Raw genomic sequence first — 20,389 nt, forward strand, 5'->3', positions numbered from 1 at the left:
GCTGCTGTCACATGCCAACAGCTACTTGGAGCCACAAGTGAGAGCTGAGCCCCTTCACCTGAGGTACAACCCCTCCCGACACCGCTGTAAGATTTTGTAAAACTTGGTGCATTGTGTGAAGTGATAGTCACCCCATTACAGGAAGGATGGGAAAGCTTTGGAGAGGGTACAGAAGAGGTTCGGCTGGATTGGAGAAGTATTAGCTACAAGAAAAGGTTGGAAAAGCTTTCTTTGCATGATGTTCCTACACAGCACAATATTGTTCCATGTTCTATATATGAACAACATGCAATCATTAGCAAAGTCATAGAAGAAATGAGTGGATTGGCAAGGAGCATCTTGCAAAGAGTTGCCGCGCTTTGGCACCATCGTGCGTGACAATATTACCTTCAGCACCAGATTGAGGTACACGTCCTGCTTCTGCCTGCACATTCTGTTGAGGATGAGGAAGGCCAACACTCGGACTGTCTCCTCGCCCATACTCCACAGCTTTATCGCCTCCTAGTGGGAAAAAACGCAGACGGATCAGAAAGGAGCAGCGTTAGAATCATGCTTATTCTAATATTGAGTTCGATTTCAGCACTTTAGACAAACTTAGTGAGGTACATGGATGGGAGGAATATGGAGGGCTGTGGTCCATGCACAGGTCAATGGGTCTAGATGAAACAACAGTACGGCATGGACTAGATGGGTTGAAGGGTCTGTTTCTGTGCTGCAGGGCTCTACAACCCTATTGTAGCTAATATTCATTGGACACAGAACATTACAGCACATTTTAACCTACTCCAAGATCTATCTAACCCTTTCCTCCCACAAAGCCTTCCATTTTTCTTGCCACACGCCCAACATAGAACAGTATAGCAAAGTACAAACCCTTTGGCCCACGATGTTTAAGCTACTCGAAGATCAATCTAACTCTCCCCTCCTACATAGCTCTCCAGTTTTCTTTCATCCATGTGCCTATCTGAGAGTCTAGGTCTCTAAACCTGTTACACCCCCTATATTTTCCTCCCATCATCTTAAAATTATGCACAATGACATTTTTTTTGAGTTAGACCTTCACACAGATCCCAACCCCTCCCACAACCACGTGCAACTCCAGCGTGCATTGTGCTTACTGGGACCCCCCCATGGGGTAAAGGCTCTGATCAGAGCTCCCTCCGATATCACTTCAGCAAATAGCAGGCCCATTAAAACAGGAACTGTGAGATTTTATTTATTTTTTATTTTGAGAGACAGTACAGTAACAGGCCTCTGGCCCAATGAGCTCCTGCCGTCCATGTGACCAATTAACCATGTGACATGCCTTTGGAATGTAGGAGGGGACCGGAGCACCCGGAGGAAACTCGCGAGTCACCAACTCCTTACAGACAGCAGCGGAAATTTAAAGCCTTGTCATTGGCACTGTAGTAGTGCTAGGCCACCGCACCACCCTGGTACAGGATGGAGAATTAAAGTGCTGGGAGAACGGAAACTGGTCAATCGCACAGACAGAACTGGAGATTTATTGCAAAGTGATGACTTAATTTGTATTTAGTTCGCCCAATGTAGAGGATAACTCATCAGGGACTTTAAAGGACTTTTTAATGAAAAAGCCTTCTCCGCTAAATGAAATGCCGTTGCAAGAAAGCAGCATCCATCATCAGGGAGCCCCACCATCCAGGCCATGCTCTATTCTCACTGCTGCCGTCAGGAAGGAGATAAAGGAGCCTCAGGACCCTCACCAGCAGGTTCAGGAACAGATATTACCCCTCAACCATCAGGCCCTTGAACCACAAACGTTCCCACAACCAATGGACTGGCTTTTGAGAACTCTCTCTCTCTCTCTCTCTCATGTTCTCGATATTTATTGCTTCTTTATTAATTATTATTATTACTCTTTTTGTATTTGCAGTTCATTGTCTTTTACACACTGGTTGAATGCCCAACTTGGTGCAGTCTTTCACTGATTCTGTTGTGGTTATTACTCTATGGATTGATTGAGTATGCCCACAAGAAAATGAATGGTGACACATATGAACTTGGATGATAAATCTACTTTGAACTTTGATTTAATGAAAAAGGATGGGAGATCTGTCTCTTTATTTTTATTTATTTATTTGCTTGTTTAGCAATACAGTGTGAAATAGGCCCCTCCGGTCCAAACAGCTGCACCACCAGCAACCCAACAATTTAATCCTAGCCTTAATTACACAGGACAATTTACAATGACCAACTAACCGGTATGACTTTAGACTGTGGAGGAAACCAGAGCACCTGGAAGAAACCCACACGCTCACAGGAACATAAGAACATAAGAAATAGGAGCAGGAGTAGGCCATCCGGCCCATCGAGCCTGTCCCACCATTCAATAAGATCATGGCTGATCCGTCTGTAAACTCAGCTCCATCTATCTGCCTTTTCCCCATAACCTTTAATTCCCTTACTATGTAAAAACCTATCAGTTTCTTAAATATATTTAATAAAGTCTCAACTGCTTCCCTGGGCAGAGAATTCCACAGATTTACCACTCTCTGGGAAAAGTAGTTTCTCCTCATCTCCATCCTAAATTTCCTCTCCTGAATCTTGAGGCAATGTTCCCTAGTTCTAGTCTCACCTACCAATGGAAAATTTCCTACTTCTATCTTATCTATCCCTTTCAAAATTTCGTATGTTTCTAGAAGATCCTCTCTCATTCTTCTGAACTCCAGAGAGTATAGTCCCAGGCAACTCAATCTCTCTTCATCCCTGGAATCAACCTGGTGAACCTCCTCTGCACCGCCTCCAAAGCCAGTATATCCTTTCTCAAGTATGGAGACCAGAACTGCACACAGTACTCCAGGTGCGACCTCACCAGGAAGGATGTACAAACTTCTTACAGGTGGCACCGGAAGTGAACTCCATAATCCAGACTGTCCCCAAGCTGTAATAGGGTTGTGCTAACCGCTACATAACTGTGATTTACTTGGGAGAAGCTTTCAGACTCCTCAGATCGAGGGAAGACGTTGCCTGGGATGATATTGCGAGAAGGGGACTTGACAGAATTGAGCACCTGAGCCAAGTAGTTGTGAAGGGATCCCAAAGACCAGCTGGGAACGAGTAGCACTTACCTTGAGAAGGACACGGGAGTGCTTTGGAAAGCAGAGGTAGTATGGAACCAGGTGGAGTGTGTGTCGGAGGACAGCACTGACCACTGAGACTTCTGACAAACTTGACAGCAGCTGGAAAGAAAGGAAAAAGGCTTTTGCTTCATCTCATTTTATTTATTTCTTTTTTTACATACTTGCTTTCAACTTTAGTCACTGAAAAGCTCCACACAATCAGAGAGAAAAACGAACCGCCCGGACAGAGCACAGAGAAACTCATTCAACACGGAGTGCCAGACCAACAGGATGTGGCACTTATTCTGAAGGGCACAATTCAAAAGGACCCTCGCCATCCAGAACATACCCTCTTCCTAGTTCTACCAGAGAGGAGTACAGGAGACTAATAATGTACACTCAACATTTTAAGAACAGTTCCTTTCCCACTAACTTCATAATACTGAACCGTCTATGCAATCATGAACAGTGTCATGCTGAACCTGTGTTAGTTATTGTAACGTAGAGTAATTCTTATATCTTGCTATTTTGCAGTATTTATTCATTGTAACTTTTAGTCATGTTTATGACTTGTACTACACTGCTGCAAAAAAACAACTTTCACTATGTACACTCAGTGGTTGGGTGTTGGGGTGGAGATACGTCTCTACCAAAGGAAGTGCACACTCCTTCCTCCACTGGCTTGTAGGCCACTCTAGAGACAAGGTGTAGCACCTGCTTAGCCCCTGATCAGCGCCGTGTGCTAAATTCTCACTAAGATTTGTGCGCACGCACATCTTTTGCTACTAGCATAGAAAGGAATTTAAACTGCGCACCCTCTACCTCGTTGGCAGGTTTAGTATATTTCATGATCGTACACAATCATATTTCCTTTTCCAGTTCCTGATGCGGATGGTTTTGACATCGTGGAGTTTCCCATGATTTGTCTGCAGATTTTAGAACTGGCTTATTTATTCTGCTTTTATTGAAGTTATTCAGTGTGCACAAGTTACCATTGGGCAAAAATTGCACAGTACAAGAATTTTGCGCACAAATTAAAGTAAGCATTGGTCATGTGAATCCATGGGAGCAGGTGGTGGATGATCGTATGAGCAGCTGGTCCATATCACAAGTCCCGTTTATGTGACCACTGACACAAGGCAGACAATCTCTGAAGAGTATTGATAATGGCTGGGGTCACCCGTCTTGTAAAGACATTGTCCAGTAGAAGGCAACAGCAAACCACTTCTGTAGAAAAATTTGCCAAGGACAGTCATGGTCATGGAAAGACCACGATTGCCCACGTCATAAGTACCTAACAAAGAGGCCATTGAGCATTCGTACAGTATGTTCATGTTCCGCTGCTGTAGTCCCTCCACTTCAACGTTTGATGGGTCATGTGTTAAGAGATGCTTTTCTGCATGCATGGTTATCTGAGTTACTGTCATCTTGAACCAGTCTGGCCGTTCTCCTCTGACCTCTCTCATTAACAAGGCATTTGCACCCACAGAACTGCCCCTCACTGGATGTCACACCTTTTGAATGCCTTGGTTCCTTGCCGTTAACCAAGGGGTCTGTGGACCCCAGTTTGGGAACCCCTGTTTTAGAGATCCAGTGTGAGATAGGCCCTTACTGCCCTCCGAGCCTCACTGATCAACACAACTTCTTATTTCACCCCAGCCTAATCACAGAACCAATTAGCCTTCTAACCCGCAAGTTTTTTGATTGTGGGAGGAAATCAGAGCACCCGGAACAAACCCACACACAACAAACTCTTACAGACAGCAGTGGATTTTAACTCTGAACTCCGACACCCCAAGCAGTAATAGCATCGCGATAACTGCTACAAATCCGTCAATCAGACTTCACAAAATAATCTCCACACCACGAAGACTGACTAAACATTATATTCAAATAAAACCAGATTTGTTTAATACAATTCTTAAAATATTAAACCCCAGATTTAATTTTAGAACTTACCTGGACAAGGCCGGCCAAATAAGCATTGACGTCCTGGCGGACCTTGGGCCACTGGAAGCTGCTGGAAGGGAGCTGTGACCTGGGAGACACAAGTAAGGACATTCAACACACCAGGCATCACACAGCTGTAAAGGAACCATGTGAGACACAAGAGACCCTGCGAATGCTGGAAATCCAGAGCAACACACACACACACAAAATGCTGGAGGAACTCGGCAGGTCAGGCATCAGCTGTATTTTGTTTTATTTATTTAGAGATGCAGCACAGTAACAGGCCCGAGGAACCCATGCTATCCAATTACACCCTTGCAATGAATTATCTTACTGACCCCGACATCTTCAGAATGTGGGAGGAAACTGGAGCACCTGGAGGAAACCCACACTGTCACGGAGAGAACATAAAAACTACTTACAGATTGTGGTGGGAATTGAACCTGGGTCGCTGGTATTTATTGAGATGCAGCGTGAAGTAAGCCCTCCCGGCCCTTTAAACCATGTCACACTGCAACACCACCCCCTCCCCCCACCGGATTTAACTCTACCCTAACAGGACAATTTACAATAACCAGTTAGCCTACCAATTGGTACATCTTTGGACTGTGGGAGGAAACCAGAGCAAGCAGAGGAAACCTACACAGTTACAGGGAGAACACACAAACTCATTAGAAAAAAAATCTAGTGTTTTCCCGGTGTATTTAGCAAATAAACTCTTCTCAGGTTTCAAGCTGGGTAGAGGAACTGATTTTAACCAACGTTTCGATGACAAATTTTGCCACCTTCATCACGTCTAGTCAGGTGGTATTTATACCCGTTGTCTGTTCCTCCTGATCGGTTGGCTCTCAATCAATCCGGTTTCCACAGTCCCACCTTGTTTATGATCAAATTCCAGTTCGTTCTTACTTGTTAATATTCTTAATCTCTAGTCTTATATCAAAGGCTTCCTTCACCAGGCAGTCCCAAAAGCCATTGGCTTGACACTGTAAATTTGCCCCGTCAAAGTCAATCCCAAGGCCATTGTGAATGCAATTTGCTATTATCGCTGATTCCTCTGAGTCTCGTACTCTCAGTCACTGCACGCCACGGAAACCGGCATAAGCACCTGCCTGATGAGCCTATAAGGCTCGGGACAGACTTTCACTTTTGGCCTCCACAGCTGCCAGTGGCAACACATTGCACAGATTCACCTCCTTCGGGAAGAAAAATCTTCCTCCTCCGCTCTGTTGTAAAGGGGCATCCCTCTACTCTGAGACTTGTCGCATTTGGCCAAGTCACTCTAAACGTATCCTACCCACGTACAAAAGTATTGTGATTTATTTCCTATGGTTTCAGATGGTACAGGCCCCACATAAACGATGGAGAGATCTGAAGTGAGAGTAATATTCTGTGCCTGTACCCTCTGGTGCTAGACTCCCCCAACTATTGACAACCCCACTCTATCCCAGCTGTTACGTATTGAGGCAACAATAAATATATGAGTTAGGCAAGGGTTTATATAACAAATAACACGTTTATTAAACACTGAAAACAAACCCCCCAAAAGTAAACAAACACTAACGTAACCGGAAATCAGCAGCTGCGCAGCAGCTCAAACAGTTCTTAAAGCGATGTTGCAAAAACAGTTCTTTAAAGTAGTATTGCCAAAAGGTAAAAATGCTCACAGTCCATTTAAAGGAGAGACTTTTTAAGACGATTTAAATTCTCTTTCACGTCATTTTGCTTCAGTCCCCGACATCGAACTTTTCCCACGAAGAATTTACGAAACGAAACGGCTTAAAGGCACTGACCTTTCCTTTATCACTGTCCTCAATCTTCTGCTTTCCCGCAGAGATTAACATGAGAACAGTCAACGAATTCCTTCCGAATAAGGATTAAACAAGGCCGAACCCGTTTCACCGTCAAAAATGGATTCTCCTCGAACTTTAACTCCCGAACTCTGATCTTCACTCTCCACTGATTCTCAACTAGCAGTATTGTAAAGAAACTGCTGGCAATGACCTTTTAAACTTTAGGCATTAGATAAAACTTCATCTTTCAACTAAACTGCATCATCACATTAAATCACGCAGCGGCATGAAGTCAACATGGCAAATCCAGCCATGAACTGCCCCTCCTCACAGGGTGGGGTCTTCCTTTTATACCCTGGAAAAAAAACTTGTCACATGATTTCTACTGGCGGGAAAATTACATCACTCCACCATCACAAGACCATTACCTCAAGTCCAGTATAGCTTCAACCCCAGTCACGTGACAAGGGTACCACTGTCATGTGTCACGAGTACGTAACACAGCCTTTCAATATTCGATAGGTCTCAATGAGATTCCACACAACCCCCGTTCTTCTAACCTCAAGCAAGTAATAAACAAACTCCAGAATAAATAACACAGAACGGCTTCTAAAAATTGGATATGGAATTTCAGCAACTTACTTCTTTTTATCGTCTGGTTTTAATTGAAGGAGTTTCTGTATGGCAGAGAGAAGGTCGTGGATACAGAACGACACGAGCGCATTGAAGACTGTGTAAAAAAAGATCACAATGGATAATTAGTCATTACCGTGACATGGTAGCCTAACAGTTAGCGTAACACGTTATAGTACCAGCAACCCGATGTCAGTTCCCATCATTGTCTGCAAGGAGCTTCTACGCTCCTCATGGTGACTGTGCAAGTTTCCTCTGGGTGCTCCAGATTCTTCCCACATTCCAAAGACAAACAGGTTAGGGTTAATAAATTATGGGCATGCAAGGTTGACGCCAGAAGCATAACAATACTTGTGGGCTGCCCCCCCAGCTCATATTTGTACTGCGATGGTCGCTGCACATTTACACACAAAATGCTGGAGGAACCCAGCAGGCCAGGCAGCATCTACAGAAAGAACAGTCGACGTTTTGGGCCCCGACCCTTCATCAAGACTTCCCCCCCCCCAGAGGTTTTCATGTTTTATTGTTTTGCAACATTGAATCACAGATTCACAGCTGTGTCATATTCTTTCCATTTCTTGATGATTGACTGAACTGTACTCCGAGGTATTTTCAGTGACTTGGAAATTTTCTTGTATCCAACTCCGGACTTGTGCTTTTCAATAACCTTTCTGCAGAGTTACTTGGAGTGTTTTGTCTTCATGGTGTAGTTTTTGCCAGGATATTGACTCACTAGCGGTTGGACCATCCAAATACAAGTGTATTTTTACTACAGCCAGTTGAAGCACCTTGACAACACACAGGTCTCTATTTAACTAATTTTGTGTCTTCTAAAACCAATTGGCTGCACAAGTGATGATCTGGTGTGTTATATTAAAGGTGGGTGGGTGAATATTTACGCAAACAATTGTTTTGTGTTTTGTGATTAATTTAGATCACTTGGTAGAGATCTCTTTTCACTTTGAGTCTTTTCCTGTTGCAAAAAAGCCAAATTAAATCCAGTGTATTTCAATATTGTAAAATAAAACATGAAAACTTCCGGGGGAGGGGGTGAATACTCTTTATAGGTACTGTATATGTGACAAAGAAAGCTGATCTTTAGTCTTTCACTTCTATGTTGACTCCGCCGGTTATTTCTAATTCTTGGGACCACAGTCTTCAGTCCACCATCAGATCCGGCTTTAGAATCAGGATTAGGTTTATTATTACGGACTTTAGCGAAATTTGTTGGTTAGCAACGGCAGTACAGTACAAGACATAAAATTACCAGTAAAGTACTTATGAGGCTTTATAAGGCATTGGTCAGACCACATTTGAAGTATTGTGAGCAGTTTTGGGCCCCATATCTAAGAAAGAAAGTGCTGGCATTGGAGGAAGTCCAGAAAAGGTTCATGAGAAAGATCCCAGGAATGAAAGGGTTAACATATGAGGATTGGTTGATGTGTCTGGGCCTGTATTCACTGGAGATTAGAAGAACGAGTGAGAATCTCACTGAAACCTATCAAATACTGAAAGGCCCAGGTAGAGTGGATATACTTGATTTCATCTCCAAAGACAACCTGAATGTTCCATTATAAGAAAAGGTCTACACGGCCATTCAGGGCCCCAAACAGTCCTTCCAGGTGAGGCAACACTTCACTTGTGAGTCTGTTGGGATCATCTATCGCATCCGGTGCTCCCGGCGCGGCCTCCTCTACATCGGCGAGACCCGACGCAGATTGGGGGACCGCTTCGTCGAGCACCTCCGCTCCGTCCGCCACAACAGACAGGATGTCCCTGTTGCCACCCACTTCAACTCTGCTTCACATTCTCATTCGGATATGTCCATACATGGCCTCCTCTACTGCCATGGGTTTGCCATAATATACCATCTGAGTAGTCTCCAGCCCTTTGGCGTGAACATTGAATTCTCCAACTTCCGGTAATTCCCTCCCTCACCCTTCCCCCCCATCCCCGGTTCACTCTGCCTCCTCCTCCAGCTGCCTACCACCTCTCTCATGATTCTGCCTTCTTCTACTACACAGTGCTTTCACCTTACATTCCTTCTTCACCTTTCCTGCCTATCCTCTCCCTGCTTTCCCTCCCCTAGATCTTGATCTTTCCTCTTACTGGTTTTTCACGTGGCACCTACCAGCCTTCTCCTTCCCATCCTCCCCCCACCTTCTTTATAGGGTCCCTGCCCCCTCCTTCTTCAGTCCTGACAAAGGGTCTTGGCCCGAAATGTTGACTGTTCGTTTCCACAGATGCTGCCCGACCTGCTGAGTTTCTCCAGTGTGTTGTACGTGTTGCTTTGACCACAGCATCTGCAGTGCACTTTGTGTCTACAGGGCCATGCTAGGCTGGGTCAAACATGTCACTGATAGTGGACCCTATCCTTACATCAAGTGAGGAGCCAAACCAGATGATTATCTCCGCCACTATTTCTATTATCTTGTCTCATCTAGCGGACACAAAAAGGGCTAGATAGAGAGGACATGGAGAGATAGTTTCCATTAGCAGGAGACTCTGGAACCACAGGGCACAGCCTCAGCCCCATTAGAAGGCAGGAGAATGGGGTTGAGAGGATAAATAAGTCAGTCATTGTGGAATAGCAGAGCAGACTCAATGGGCTGAACGGCCTAATACTGCTCCTATGGTCTGAAAATGAAGTGCATTTTAAGGCAAAAGAAAAAGCTCAAATTAATTCTAAACATGTAGGGAAAGAAAGCCTTTCTCTTTTGAAAATTTTAAATTGTAGCAGCTTTCTATGGAACTAATACGGTTCCTTGGCAGAGAGGTATTCTAGCCATTCCTCTTGATAATCCCCGTGCCTCAGACATACAACTGTAACATTAGCTATTAGATCCCTTGCAGTATAAGCAGGCGTGTTACAAATCATTCCCGAATCAATCAGCAGAGAGTTGTGGTCAATGTCGGCGATAACATGGGAATGTAAACAAGCCAGTATTGACCTCAATGAAATGTCAAAGCTGCACGCGCAAGAGTTTGAGGAGACCAAAGACTCGAGCAAATTTTGACAGATGTACCGTGAAGAGCATTCTCACTGGCTGCATCACCGTCCGGTATGGAGGGGCCACTGCACAGCATTGGAAAATTGTGGAAAGTTGCAAACTCAATCAGCTCTATCACGGGTACTCACTTCCCCAGCATTAAGGACATCTTCAAAAGGCAGTGTCCATCATTGAGGACCCCCATCACCCAGGACGTGCCCTCTGCTCAAAGGTACAGGAGCCTGAAGACACACTCTCAAGGTTTTGGGAACAGCTTCTCACCCAACCAGATTTCTAAATAGATATTGCTCACACGTACACTACCTCAGTACTTTATTTTACTCTATTTTTGCACAATGTTAATTTTTTAATATACATTTTATTATTGTAATGCACAGTATAGTTTTTAGCATTCTGTATTGCACTGTACCGCTGCCACAAGACAAAAAATTTAATGATGTACGCCAGTGATATTAAACCTGATTAAACCTGATATTAAACCTGATTCTGATTATAAGAATATTCGTAGAATATTAATATTCCCGGCATAATTACATATTAATATTTTATAATGATCACAAAAGAGTGAAATTAAATATACGATGCCTTAAAAAAGAATTCAGCCCTCACAACTATTTTCACATTTTACTGTTCCATTCTCATTCTCTGAACGTAAAACATAATGAAGTAGAATCTTTTTTGAGTTCATCTACAAAACACTGTGCATCGTCAAATAAAAAACTTCCAGAATCTGTCAACAGTTTACCAAAATTGAGACTGAAACAGTATTCATCCTATTGGTAGTTACTACACTAATTCTCTTCAGCAGCAGTTCTGAATCTTACCAACTCACCCCATTTGTTCATGTTGAAAATTGGAGGGTCACCCGAATAAATACCACCCCCCACCCCCCGTAAAGTCCAACAGGATGGTCAATTTTCAACTGACCAAACCAAAATGCAGACAGAAGAGCGTTCAAAACAAGTCAGGGAAATGATAAGAGAGATGTGAAAATCTGGGGAAGGGTACAAGACGCTCTGAAGATGCCTGGGAGCTCGATGCAGTCCATCGTGAAAAAGTGGAATAAAATATGAGACCACAGCCACACTGCCTAGGTCAGGACACCCCTACTAACTCGGTCGCCAGAGAAGAATGGCACTTGTAAGAGAGGATACTGTGATGCCAGCAATCACTCTGAGTGAGCTCCAGGTCAGTGGCTGCTACTGGAGATGAATTTCACGGCTCCACAATCTCCAACACCTGGGACACGATGGGTATTTATGGAAAAGTGGCAAGGAAGAAGCCCTGGCTAAAATTAAACATATCCGTGCCAGTAAAGACTTGGCAAAGCATCACTTAGCAGGTATTGTGACGATGTGGAAGAAGGTCGTGAGGTCAGACAAAACTACAGTGAAACATTTTTGAGCTCAGTACATGTGGTGTTAATCTACTACTGCCCATCAGCCAGGTAACATCACCCCTGCTGTGAAGTATGGTGGAGGTAACTTTATGGTGAGGATGGTTTTCAGCAGCAGACTCTGGAAATCTGGTCAGGATTGATGGGATGGTGAATACAGCTAAATTACAAGAGATCCTGGATTAAAAACCTGCTAGTCTCTGCCAGAAAGCTTAAACTGGGGAGGAAGTTAATCTTCCAGCAGGATAACGACCCAAAGCACACTGCCAGAGCAACCAGGAAGTGGCTTCAAATGAAGAAAAGTGATCTATCCCCTTGAGCCACTTGATCTTAACCCAATCAAACATCTCTGGCAAGACCTCAAGAGTGCTGTCCACTGCCGCTCTTCAACTAACCTGGCACAGCTTGAGCAACTCTGCACGGAATAGGGCAAATTTGCTCCATCACATTGTGTAAAGCTGAAGGAGACTTAGCCAAAAGACTACTGACTCTGATAGCTATGAGGGGTACTAAACCAAGGGGAATGGATACTTTTGAACTGCTGACATTTCAGTTTTTGAATTTTTAGTTTTTCGTTTTTTGGGTTCTACTGTGGGGTAAAAAAGGAGTACGTTATTCACAAATAAAAATGCTCATATAAACGAAAATCTCTGGCTGTAATACTCATTTATGTGAACAAAGGGTTGGGGGCTACATACATTTTCAAGGCACTGTATATATTGTGGCGACCCACTTTCTGCGCAGGCGATCCGGCTCACAAATAGCTAGCTTTGGTAATGCACCTCTGACGTCATTTCCAACCAGAGAGGGCGGGCACTAGGGATTAAATGCCAACGCCGCAAAGTTTGAATAAACTAGTCTCGAAACGACTTACCAACTGCGTGTCATCTCTAGCTCTGTATGTAGTACATCGCTACATTGGTGACCCCGATGGTCCAAATGGGATTTGGACCAAAGATGACCGACTCTTCATCTGTTCACACAGTTTCGCTAAAACTGCCGACTTTCTGGATGCTGCGACCACACGTGTGGTTTAGCCAAGCAGAAGCCCAGTTCCAGATTCGGCAGATATCTTCTGATCCCACACGTTACTACCACGTGGTGAGTGCCCTTGACCAGGAGATGGCCACCCAGGTTGCGGATTTCATACAGTTGCCCCTGGAAGAAGGCAAATATGCAGCATTCAAAGCGCTGCTCTTTGGGACCTTTGGCCTCTCATAGCGTGAGCAGGGTGCCCGCCTGCTTCACCTGGATGGTTTGGGAGACAGACTGCCATCAGCATTGATGAACGAGATGCTGGCCCTAGCTGACGGACACAAGCCCTGCCTCATGTTCGAGCAAGCGTTCCTAGAGCAACTGCCCGAGGACATAAATCTGCTGCTGGCCGACGCAGTTTTCAGCGACCCCCGGAAGGTGGTGGCCCGGTCAGACGTGCTGTGGAAAGCCAAGAGGGAGAGTGTGGCGTCCATCAGTCAGATTACCAGGCCACGCGCCCAACAGCAGACCAGACCAGGCCTGGCAGGGGGGCGCACACAACACAGAGGCAGGAGTGAGGAGGCCAGTGAACAGTGGTGTTTCTACCACCAGCGGTGGGGCACAAAAGCCTGCCGTTGTCACCCGGCCACCAGGACAGCCTCTTGTATGTCTGGGACAAACAGTCAGGACGCCACTTCTTGGTCGACACCGGAGCGGAAATCAGCGTCTTGCCCCCGATGGGGTACGACACCGGCAACAGGAAGCCAGGACCCACCCTAAGGGCCGCAAACGGCAGCATGATATGGACCTACGGCACCCGCACAGTGCAGCTGCAGTTCGGCACCAGCTGGTTCACGTGGGACTTCACACCGGCTGCCGTGGCCCAACCACTCCTGGGGGCAGACTTCTTGCGAGCTCACAGCCTGCTGGTCGACTTGAAAGGGAAAAGACTGGTACATGCCGAGACTTTCCAGATGTTCTCCCTGGGTGAAGCCAAGTTGCTGGCCCCACATCTGGACTCCATCACGCTGTTGGACAACGAATTCACCAGAATCCTGGTGGACTTTCCATCGATTCTGGCACCGCAGTTCACGGCAGCCATGCCCAGACACGAGGTACAGCACCACACCCCGACCAAGGGACCACCCCTCCACGCCCATGCACGAAGGCTCCCCCAGGAAAAGCTCCGCCTGGTGAAGGAGGAGTTCAAGAGGATGGAGGAATTGGGGATCGTAGGGAGGTCCGACAGCCCATGGACCTCCCCCCTGCACATGGTGCCCAAAGCAGCTGGGGGTTGGAGACCATGCAGCGACTACTGCAGACTGAACGAGGCTACCACTCCAGACCGCTACCCCGTGCCGCACATACAGGACTTTGCAGCAAACCTGCACGGGGCAAGAATCTTTTCCAAAGTAGGCCTCGTCCAGGGATACCATCAAATCCCAGTGCACCCTGAAGACATCCCCAAAACAGCACTTATCACCCTGTTCGGCCTGTTCGAGTTCCTCTGGATGCCGTTCGGCCTGAAGAATGCTGCACAGACGTTCCAGCGGCTAATAGATGCGGTGGGATGCGACCTGGACTTTACATTCATCTATTTGGATGACATCCTTATAGCCCACATTACCTCCGACAGAAGTGCCCAGCTCACCTCCAGCCTGTGGTCGGCTGCGGCCAGCCTGTTGGGAACGCAGCTACACCACACTACTGCCTACCACCCACAGTTGAACGGACTAGTGGAACGCTTCCATCGTCACTTGAAGTCGGCTCTCATGGCCCGCCTGAGAGGCCCTAACTGGGTGGACGAGCTTCCCTGGGTCCTGCTTGGAATTCGCACAGCGCCCAAAGAGGATCTGCATGCCTCGTCGGCCAAGTTGGTATAGGGCGCACCCCTGGCCATCCCAGGAGAGTTCATACCAGCCCCAAGGGGGCCAGAGGAAGAACCCGCAGCAGTCCTGGAGAGACCACGCGAAAGGCTCGGCAACCTGGCCCCCGTACCGACTTCACAGCACGGATGGACCCCGACCCATGTACCCAAAGACCTGCAGAACTGCAAGTTTGTGTTTGTACGAAGGGGCGGACACCGGGCACCGCTACAGCGGCCGTACGAGGGGCCGTTCAAGGTGATCAACAACAACGGGTCCACGTACTTTCTGGACATTGGGGGGAGAGAGGAGGTTTTCACAGTGGACCAACTCAAACCAGCCCATGTGGACTTGGCGCAGCCGGTTGAGGTTCAGGCACCACGGCGCAGAGGCAGACCTCCCAAACAGAGGCTGATCCAGACTGTGGACATTGGGGGGGTGTATCGCCAGTTCTGGGGGGGTAATGTGGCAACCCACTTTCTGCGCAGGCGAACCGGCTCACAAATAGCCAGCGCACAGGCGGAGACTTTGGTAATGCACCTCTGACGTCATTACCGCCCGGACAGGGCGGGCGCTAGGGATTAAATGCCAGTGCCGTGAAGTTTGAATAAACTAGTTCGAAACGACTTACCGACTACGTGTCGTCTCTAGCTCTGTATGTAGTACATCACTACAATATATTCAAATTTAATATTCTGTTTGTGTTCAGGGGTCAGTTCCAGTGGCTGTCAATTTACATTAAAGCAAGATGAAGTGTATTATAAAAGACCTTGCACAAAATCTGGAATCATGGTGCCACGGTAACAGAGCAGTAGTGCGATTCTATGGGAGCTTGGTTCACTTCGGAGTTCAATTCTGGCGTCATCTGCACGTTCCCCCCTGACCTGCACGGGTTTCCTCCGGGTGATCTGGTTTCCTCTCACAGTCCAAAGACGTACTGGTTAATACCTAATTAGTCATTGTGCATTGTCCTGTGATTGGGTTAGGGTTATATAGGTGGGTTGTTGAGCAGTTAGGGCCTATTTCTCTCTAAATAAAATGAATAAATATTTAAATTAACAGTGAATGGGGGTAGACAGGATGATGCAGATTACTGAAAAGGAACTTTATTCAAGTGACTGATCCTATTGACAGTCTCCTGTTTCCCCCTCCAAAATGACTAACCTTGTACCAAAAACACTTTGGACACTTGTTCAGCAGGATATGGTGGGGCAACTGCATGAACTGTGGGAGGGAAACTGCACAGTTTGCGGGGCCCAGTGGCTGAAGCCTAGGCCTGTGACCCTGCAAGCCCACAGAGGGAGCCAGAGGCCTGACATCTCCAACCTCCAGATGTGGAAGGGGCCTATCCTTGCGAGTGAGTGGGTGGGTGGTGGTGGGGGACTTATTCTGCTGTTGTTTTGCTTTGTTGTTTAAAACTAAATGTATTTGTGTCACATCAACTCAAGGCAAGTTAATTAAGAAGCAATGAAGGGAAGGGCACGCCCTGTTCCGTCAAAGGAGAGGACAACATTATGAAGTAGAGGACATATTGTGGGGTGGCATTGTGGAGATGCAGCACTCAAAGCCCAACCCTACGTCCTCATCGTGAGAGTTGGAAGCTGGGAAGGTTGGCCTACAGGGCTCTGGTGAAGCTGTATAAGCCAATCCTCTCCAGAGTGGACTGCAGAAGCATTGATGGACTCCAACTATACTATCAACTTCAGAAGATGATGAAGACAGCAGGTCAGCAATGGCCTCTGCTCCACTTAGGGCCAAAGTAATTAACCAACTGTTATGTGTTTGGACAGTGGGAGGAAACTGGAGCATTCAGAAGAAACCAGAGTTCAATGTTAAGAATTATACAAGAAACACACAAACGCTGCCAAGTGCATTTAAATCATGTTCCTTTGTTTCCAAAGGAACAGTGAATTATTAATATTAATCTATTTAAATTAAGCTCTGCAGGTCATCGTTGTCTGAGATATCATAAAAGATCAAAGTCAAATCAGGTGGTGTTGAATGAAAGAGCAGACCTCATTGATTATGTTAACTCATTGTACTTGCTCCTGCTTTATCAACTTAGAAACGCATTAATACTCAGCTGCCCACAAAAGATTGCCATATATAACTAGTGTCGTCTTGGCAATTTGTCCATCTTTATTTACACATAGCTTTTCATAAATTAATTTTGTTCTCTTTTAATTTTCCTGTAATTGTCTGCAGGAAAATAAATCTCAGTAGTACATGACGACATAAACACAATTTGACAATCATTTTACTTTGATTTTGGAAGAACCTTGAAGGATTGCCTCAAAGCTAGAAACAAATTCATAATAGTATCAAAGCAGGTCTACTGGTTAGTTCAAAAAATGATCACTACCTTAAACTCTGTGGCTACTTTATTAGGTACACCTGTATATCTGTTTGTTAATGCAAATATCTAATCAGCCAATCATGTGGCAACAACTCAATGCATTAAAACTTGCAGACATGGTCAAGAGGTTCAGTTGTTGTTTGGACAAAACACCAGAATGGGGGAAGAAATGTGATCTAAGTGACCTTGACTGTGGAATAATTGCTGGTGTCATATGGTGTCATATCAGAAACTGCTGATCTTCTGGGATTTTCATGCATAATAACAGCCTCTATAGAGCTTACATAAAATGGTGCAAAAAACAAGATAGCTTCAGTGTAGGTGGAGAATTTAAATTCACTTAATTAAATAAATTGACAGTAAAAATGTGGCATTTGTAACTGATCATGAAGCTATTGGATACTAATGAAAATCATCTAGTTCATTGATGTCTTCAAATTATACAACACAGAAACAACCCATTGGCCCCACATCTCCATGCTAACTATCATGAACCCATCTACACTCGGTGGCCACTTTATTAGGTATACCTGCTCATTATTGCAAATACCTAATCAGCCAATCCTGAGGCAACAACTCAAAGCAGAATACTTCCTATACCTAATAAAGTGACCTCCGGGTGTATGTTCATGGTCTTCTGCTCTGTAGCCCATCCTCTTCAAGGTTTGATGTGTTATACATTCAGAGATGCTCTTCTGCACATCACTACTGTAATGTGTGGTTATCTGAGTTACTGTCAGCTTGAACCAGTCTGGCCGTTCTCCTCTGACCTCTCTCATTAACAAGGCATTTTCACCCACAAAACTGCCACTCACTGGATGTTTTGTTTTTCGCACCATTCTCTGTAAACTCCAGAGACTCTTGTGTGTGAGATTGCCCAGAAATCAGTAGTTTCTCAGATACTCGAGACACCGTATAGCACCAACAATGGTGAAAGTCTTAGCTCACATTTCTTCCCCATTCTGATGTATGGTATTAACAAATGAATCTCTTGACCGTGTCTACATGCTTTTATGCACTGAATTGCTGCCACATGATTGGCTGATTAGATATTTGCATTATTGACAGGTGTACAGGTGTACCTAATGTAGTGGCATTGAGTGCGTAAGCAGAGTTTCACACATATTCACCTTGTTGCATTTACCTCTCCATTCACTTACCAGAACTGTCTTCTACTTTGTACTTCCCATACTGACCACTGTCATCTTCCCCTTTGGTTGTCGAGACTGCTGCTCGAAATGCCATAACTATTTCATGGAACAGCTTTAGCGTTAACTTCTCCTGCAGCAGGAGAGATTAGGTGCAGTTTTAGTAACTGGAAGTAAACTATAAACTATGAACCTGTCAATTAGAGAAGCAGCTACAGCACTGAACAGCATTGTCTGTCACCAGCATCGGAACTCAGTGTGGCTGTGGCTCTGTTTAATCCTAGCCCAATCACAAGACAGTTTAGTGACCAGTTTGAATTGTGGGAGGAAACTGGAGCACACGGAGAAAACCCATGCATTCCACAGGGAGAGCTTACAAACTCCTTATAGATGACATTGGAATTTAAACTACAAACTCCAACACCCCATACAGCAACAGCATTGCATTAATCACTGTTTTTCTATTTTTAAAAAAAAGGAAGTTCTTTGTTCAAACTTTAGAAGAGGGGCCAAGTTGTTCTCCTGAGGCACAAGTAAAGAAAACCTGATTGGGGAAAAAGTGTGAGTTGGCAGAGTCCAGTCAATAGGCGATGACATGGGCAGGTATGCTTAAGGTTAGCTGGTTAATGAAGCCTCTTAAAAGCGAGGCATAGTGATGGATAACAGTTGCCTAGTCACCTTGCAGTTGGGTAACACTTTGGTTAGGCAATATATGGAGTACAGTGTGCACTTCTGTTTGCCACACCATAGGAATAATGTGCAGGCTTTGGAGAGGGTGCAGTAGTTGTTCAGCAATACAGAGAACTGTATGAGGGGTGTTCAATGGCTGTATGAGGATGCAATGATAGATCCAACATCCATGAAAAGGCAGCAATTAGTTTCATGAAGGATTATCGTCATTCAATGTAATACCAAGACTTGAACAGTGACTGTGCATGCGTGCGCGCACGTATGTATGTACAAGCATGTGATGTTGAGGCTCTATAAAGCTTTAATAAGATGACGTCTGGAATATTGAGAGTAGTTTTGGGCAATTACCTAAGAAAGGAGTTGCTGGCATAGGAAAGGATTCAGAGGAGGTTCATGAGAATGATCCCAGGAATAAAGGGTTAACGTATGAGCATTTGATGGCTCTGGGCCTGTACTCACTGGATTTCAGAAGAATGAGGGGAGATCTCTTTGAAACCCATTGAATAGTGAAAGGCCTAGAGACAGCGGACACGGAGAGGACACTTCCTATAGTGGGGGAGTCGAGGACAAGAGGGCACAACCTCAGTTGATTCTGAACAACTAGTTTATTTATCATTGCAGAATGTCTCTCTGGTGCTTCCTTCTCCCTCCCCCTTTTCCCAACCATGATTCCCCTTTCTTGGCCCCCTTCCCACCCAAGTCTTTTGCACAGTACTATATTCAGTACCACACATAAACCTGAATGAAACAGAGGGATGTGTATTAAACAGAAGAGACTAATAGAGCAAAAGCTAACAGGCATTTTCTCAGTGCAAATAGAACTCACCTCTGCTGCCTCTCTCCAGGTTTCAATCATTCGAAGAGTGACGGGTTTTAAGTCTCTGGTTTTATTGCTTTTTGGGGCTGGTTCTTTCTTTTCCTCCTCCTCCTCCTCCTCTTCATCACTTGCTTCCTGCAAGGTTTTTAAACAGTTACTTATATTTGACTCGTAGATTCCCCTTGCTGTCCAACAATCAGCACATCCCCTGTGAGTGATCCATCTCATTACAGGTGACATGGTAGGGCAGAGGATTCCCCTTAAACACCTCTCATCACCGGCAGCTGATCAGAAAAGGCTCCTTTTATTCCCACTCTTAGCCTCCTGCTAATCAGCCAATGCTCCATCCATGCTGGAACATTTCCTGTAATAACAGAGGCTCTTATATTGTTTAGCAGCTTTATTTGTGGCACCTTGTCAAAGGCCTTCTGAAAACCCAAGTGCATAATATCCACCAATTCTCTTGTCTATCCTATTTGTTATTTCTTCAAAGAATTCCAACAGATTTGTCAGGCAAGACTCTCCCTTAAGAAAACCATGCTGATTATGGCCTATTTTATCATGTACCTCCAAGCACCCCAAAACTACATACTTGTAAGTCGACACTGATATCCTCCCAACAGAGGTCAGATTAACTGGCCTATAATTTCCTTCCTTCCACCTTTCTCCCTTCTT

General features: G+C 45.2%; 1 protein-coding gene across 4 annotated transcripts in view; it reads right to left on the minus strand.

Moving 5' to 3' along the window:
• noc2l (NOC2-like nucleolar associated transcriptional repressor) overlaps positions 1 to 20,389 on the minus strand; it is a 163,845-nt gene that overhangs the window by 122,312 nt on the left and 21,144 nt on the right. For all 4 annotated transcript variants that reach the window (XM_059952319.1, XM_059952316.1, XM_059952317.1 and 1 more), the window contains 6 exons: positions 19,724 to 19,849; positions 18,220 to 18,340; positions 7,466 to 7,553; positions 5,040 to 5,118; positions 3,090 to 3,200; positions 388 to 501 (listed from right to left, as the gene is read on the minus strand). In XM_059952319.1, the coding sequence (XP_059808302.1) occupies positions 388 to 501; positions 3,090 to 3,200; positions 5,040 to 5,118; positions 7,466 to 7,553; positions 18,220 to 18,340; positions 19,724 to 19,849 (639 nt within the window). The remainder of the gene's footprint in view (positions 1 to 387; positions 502 to 3,089; positions 3,201 to 5,039; positions 5,119 to 7,465; positions 7,554 to 18,219; positions 18,341 to 19,723; positions 19,850 to 20,389) is intronic.

Source organism: Hypanus sabinus, chromosome 27, assembly GCF_030144855.1.
Source record: "Hypanus sabinus isolate sHypSab1 chromosome 27, sHypSab1.hap1, whole genome shotgun sequence".
In the NCBI taxonomy this organism is placed as follows: domain Eukaryota; kingdom Metazoa; phylum Chordata; class Chondrichthyes; order Myliobatiformes; family Dasyatidae; genus Hypanus; species Hypanus sabinus.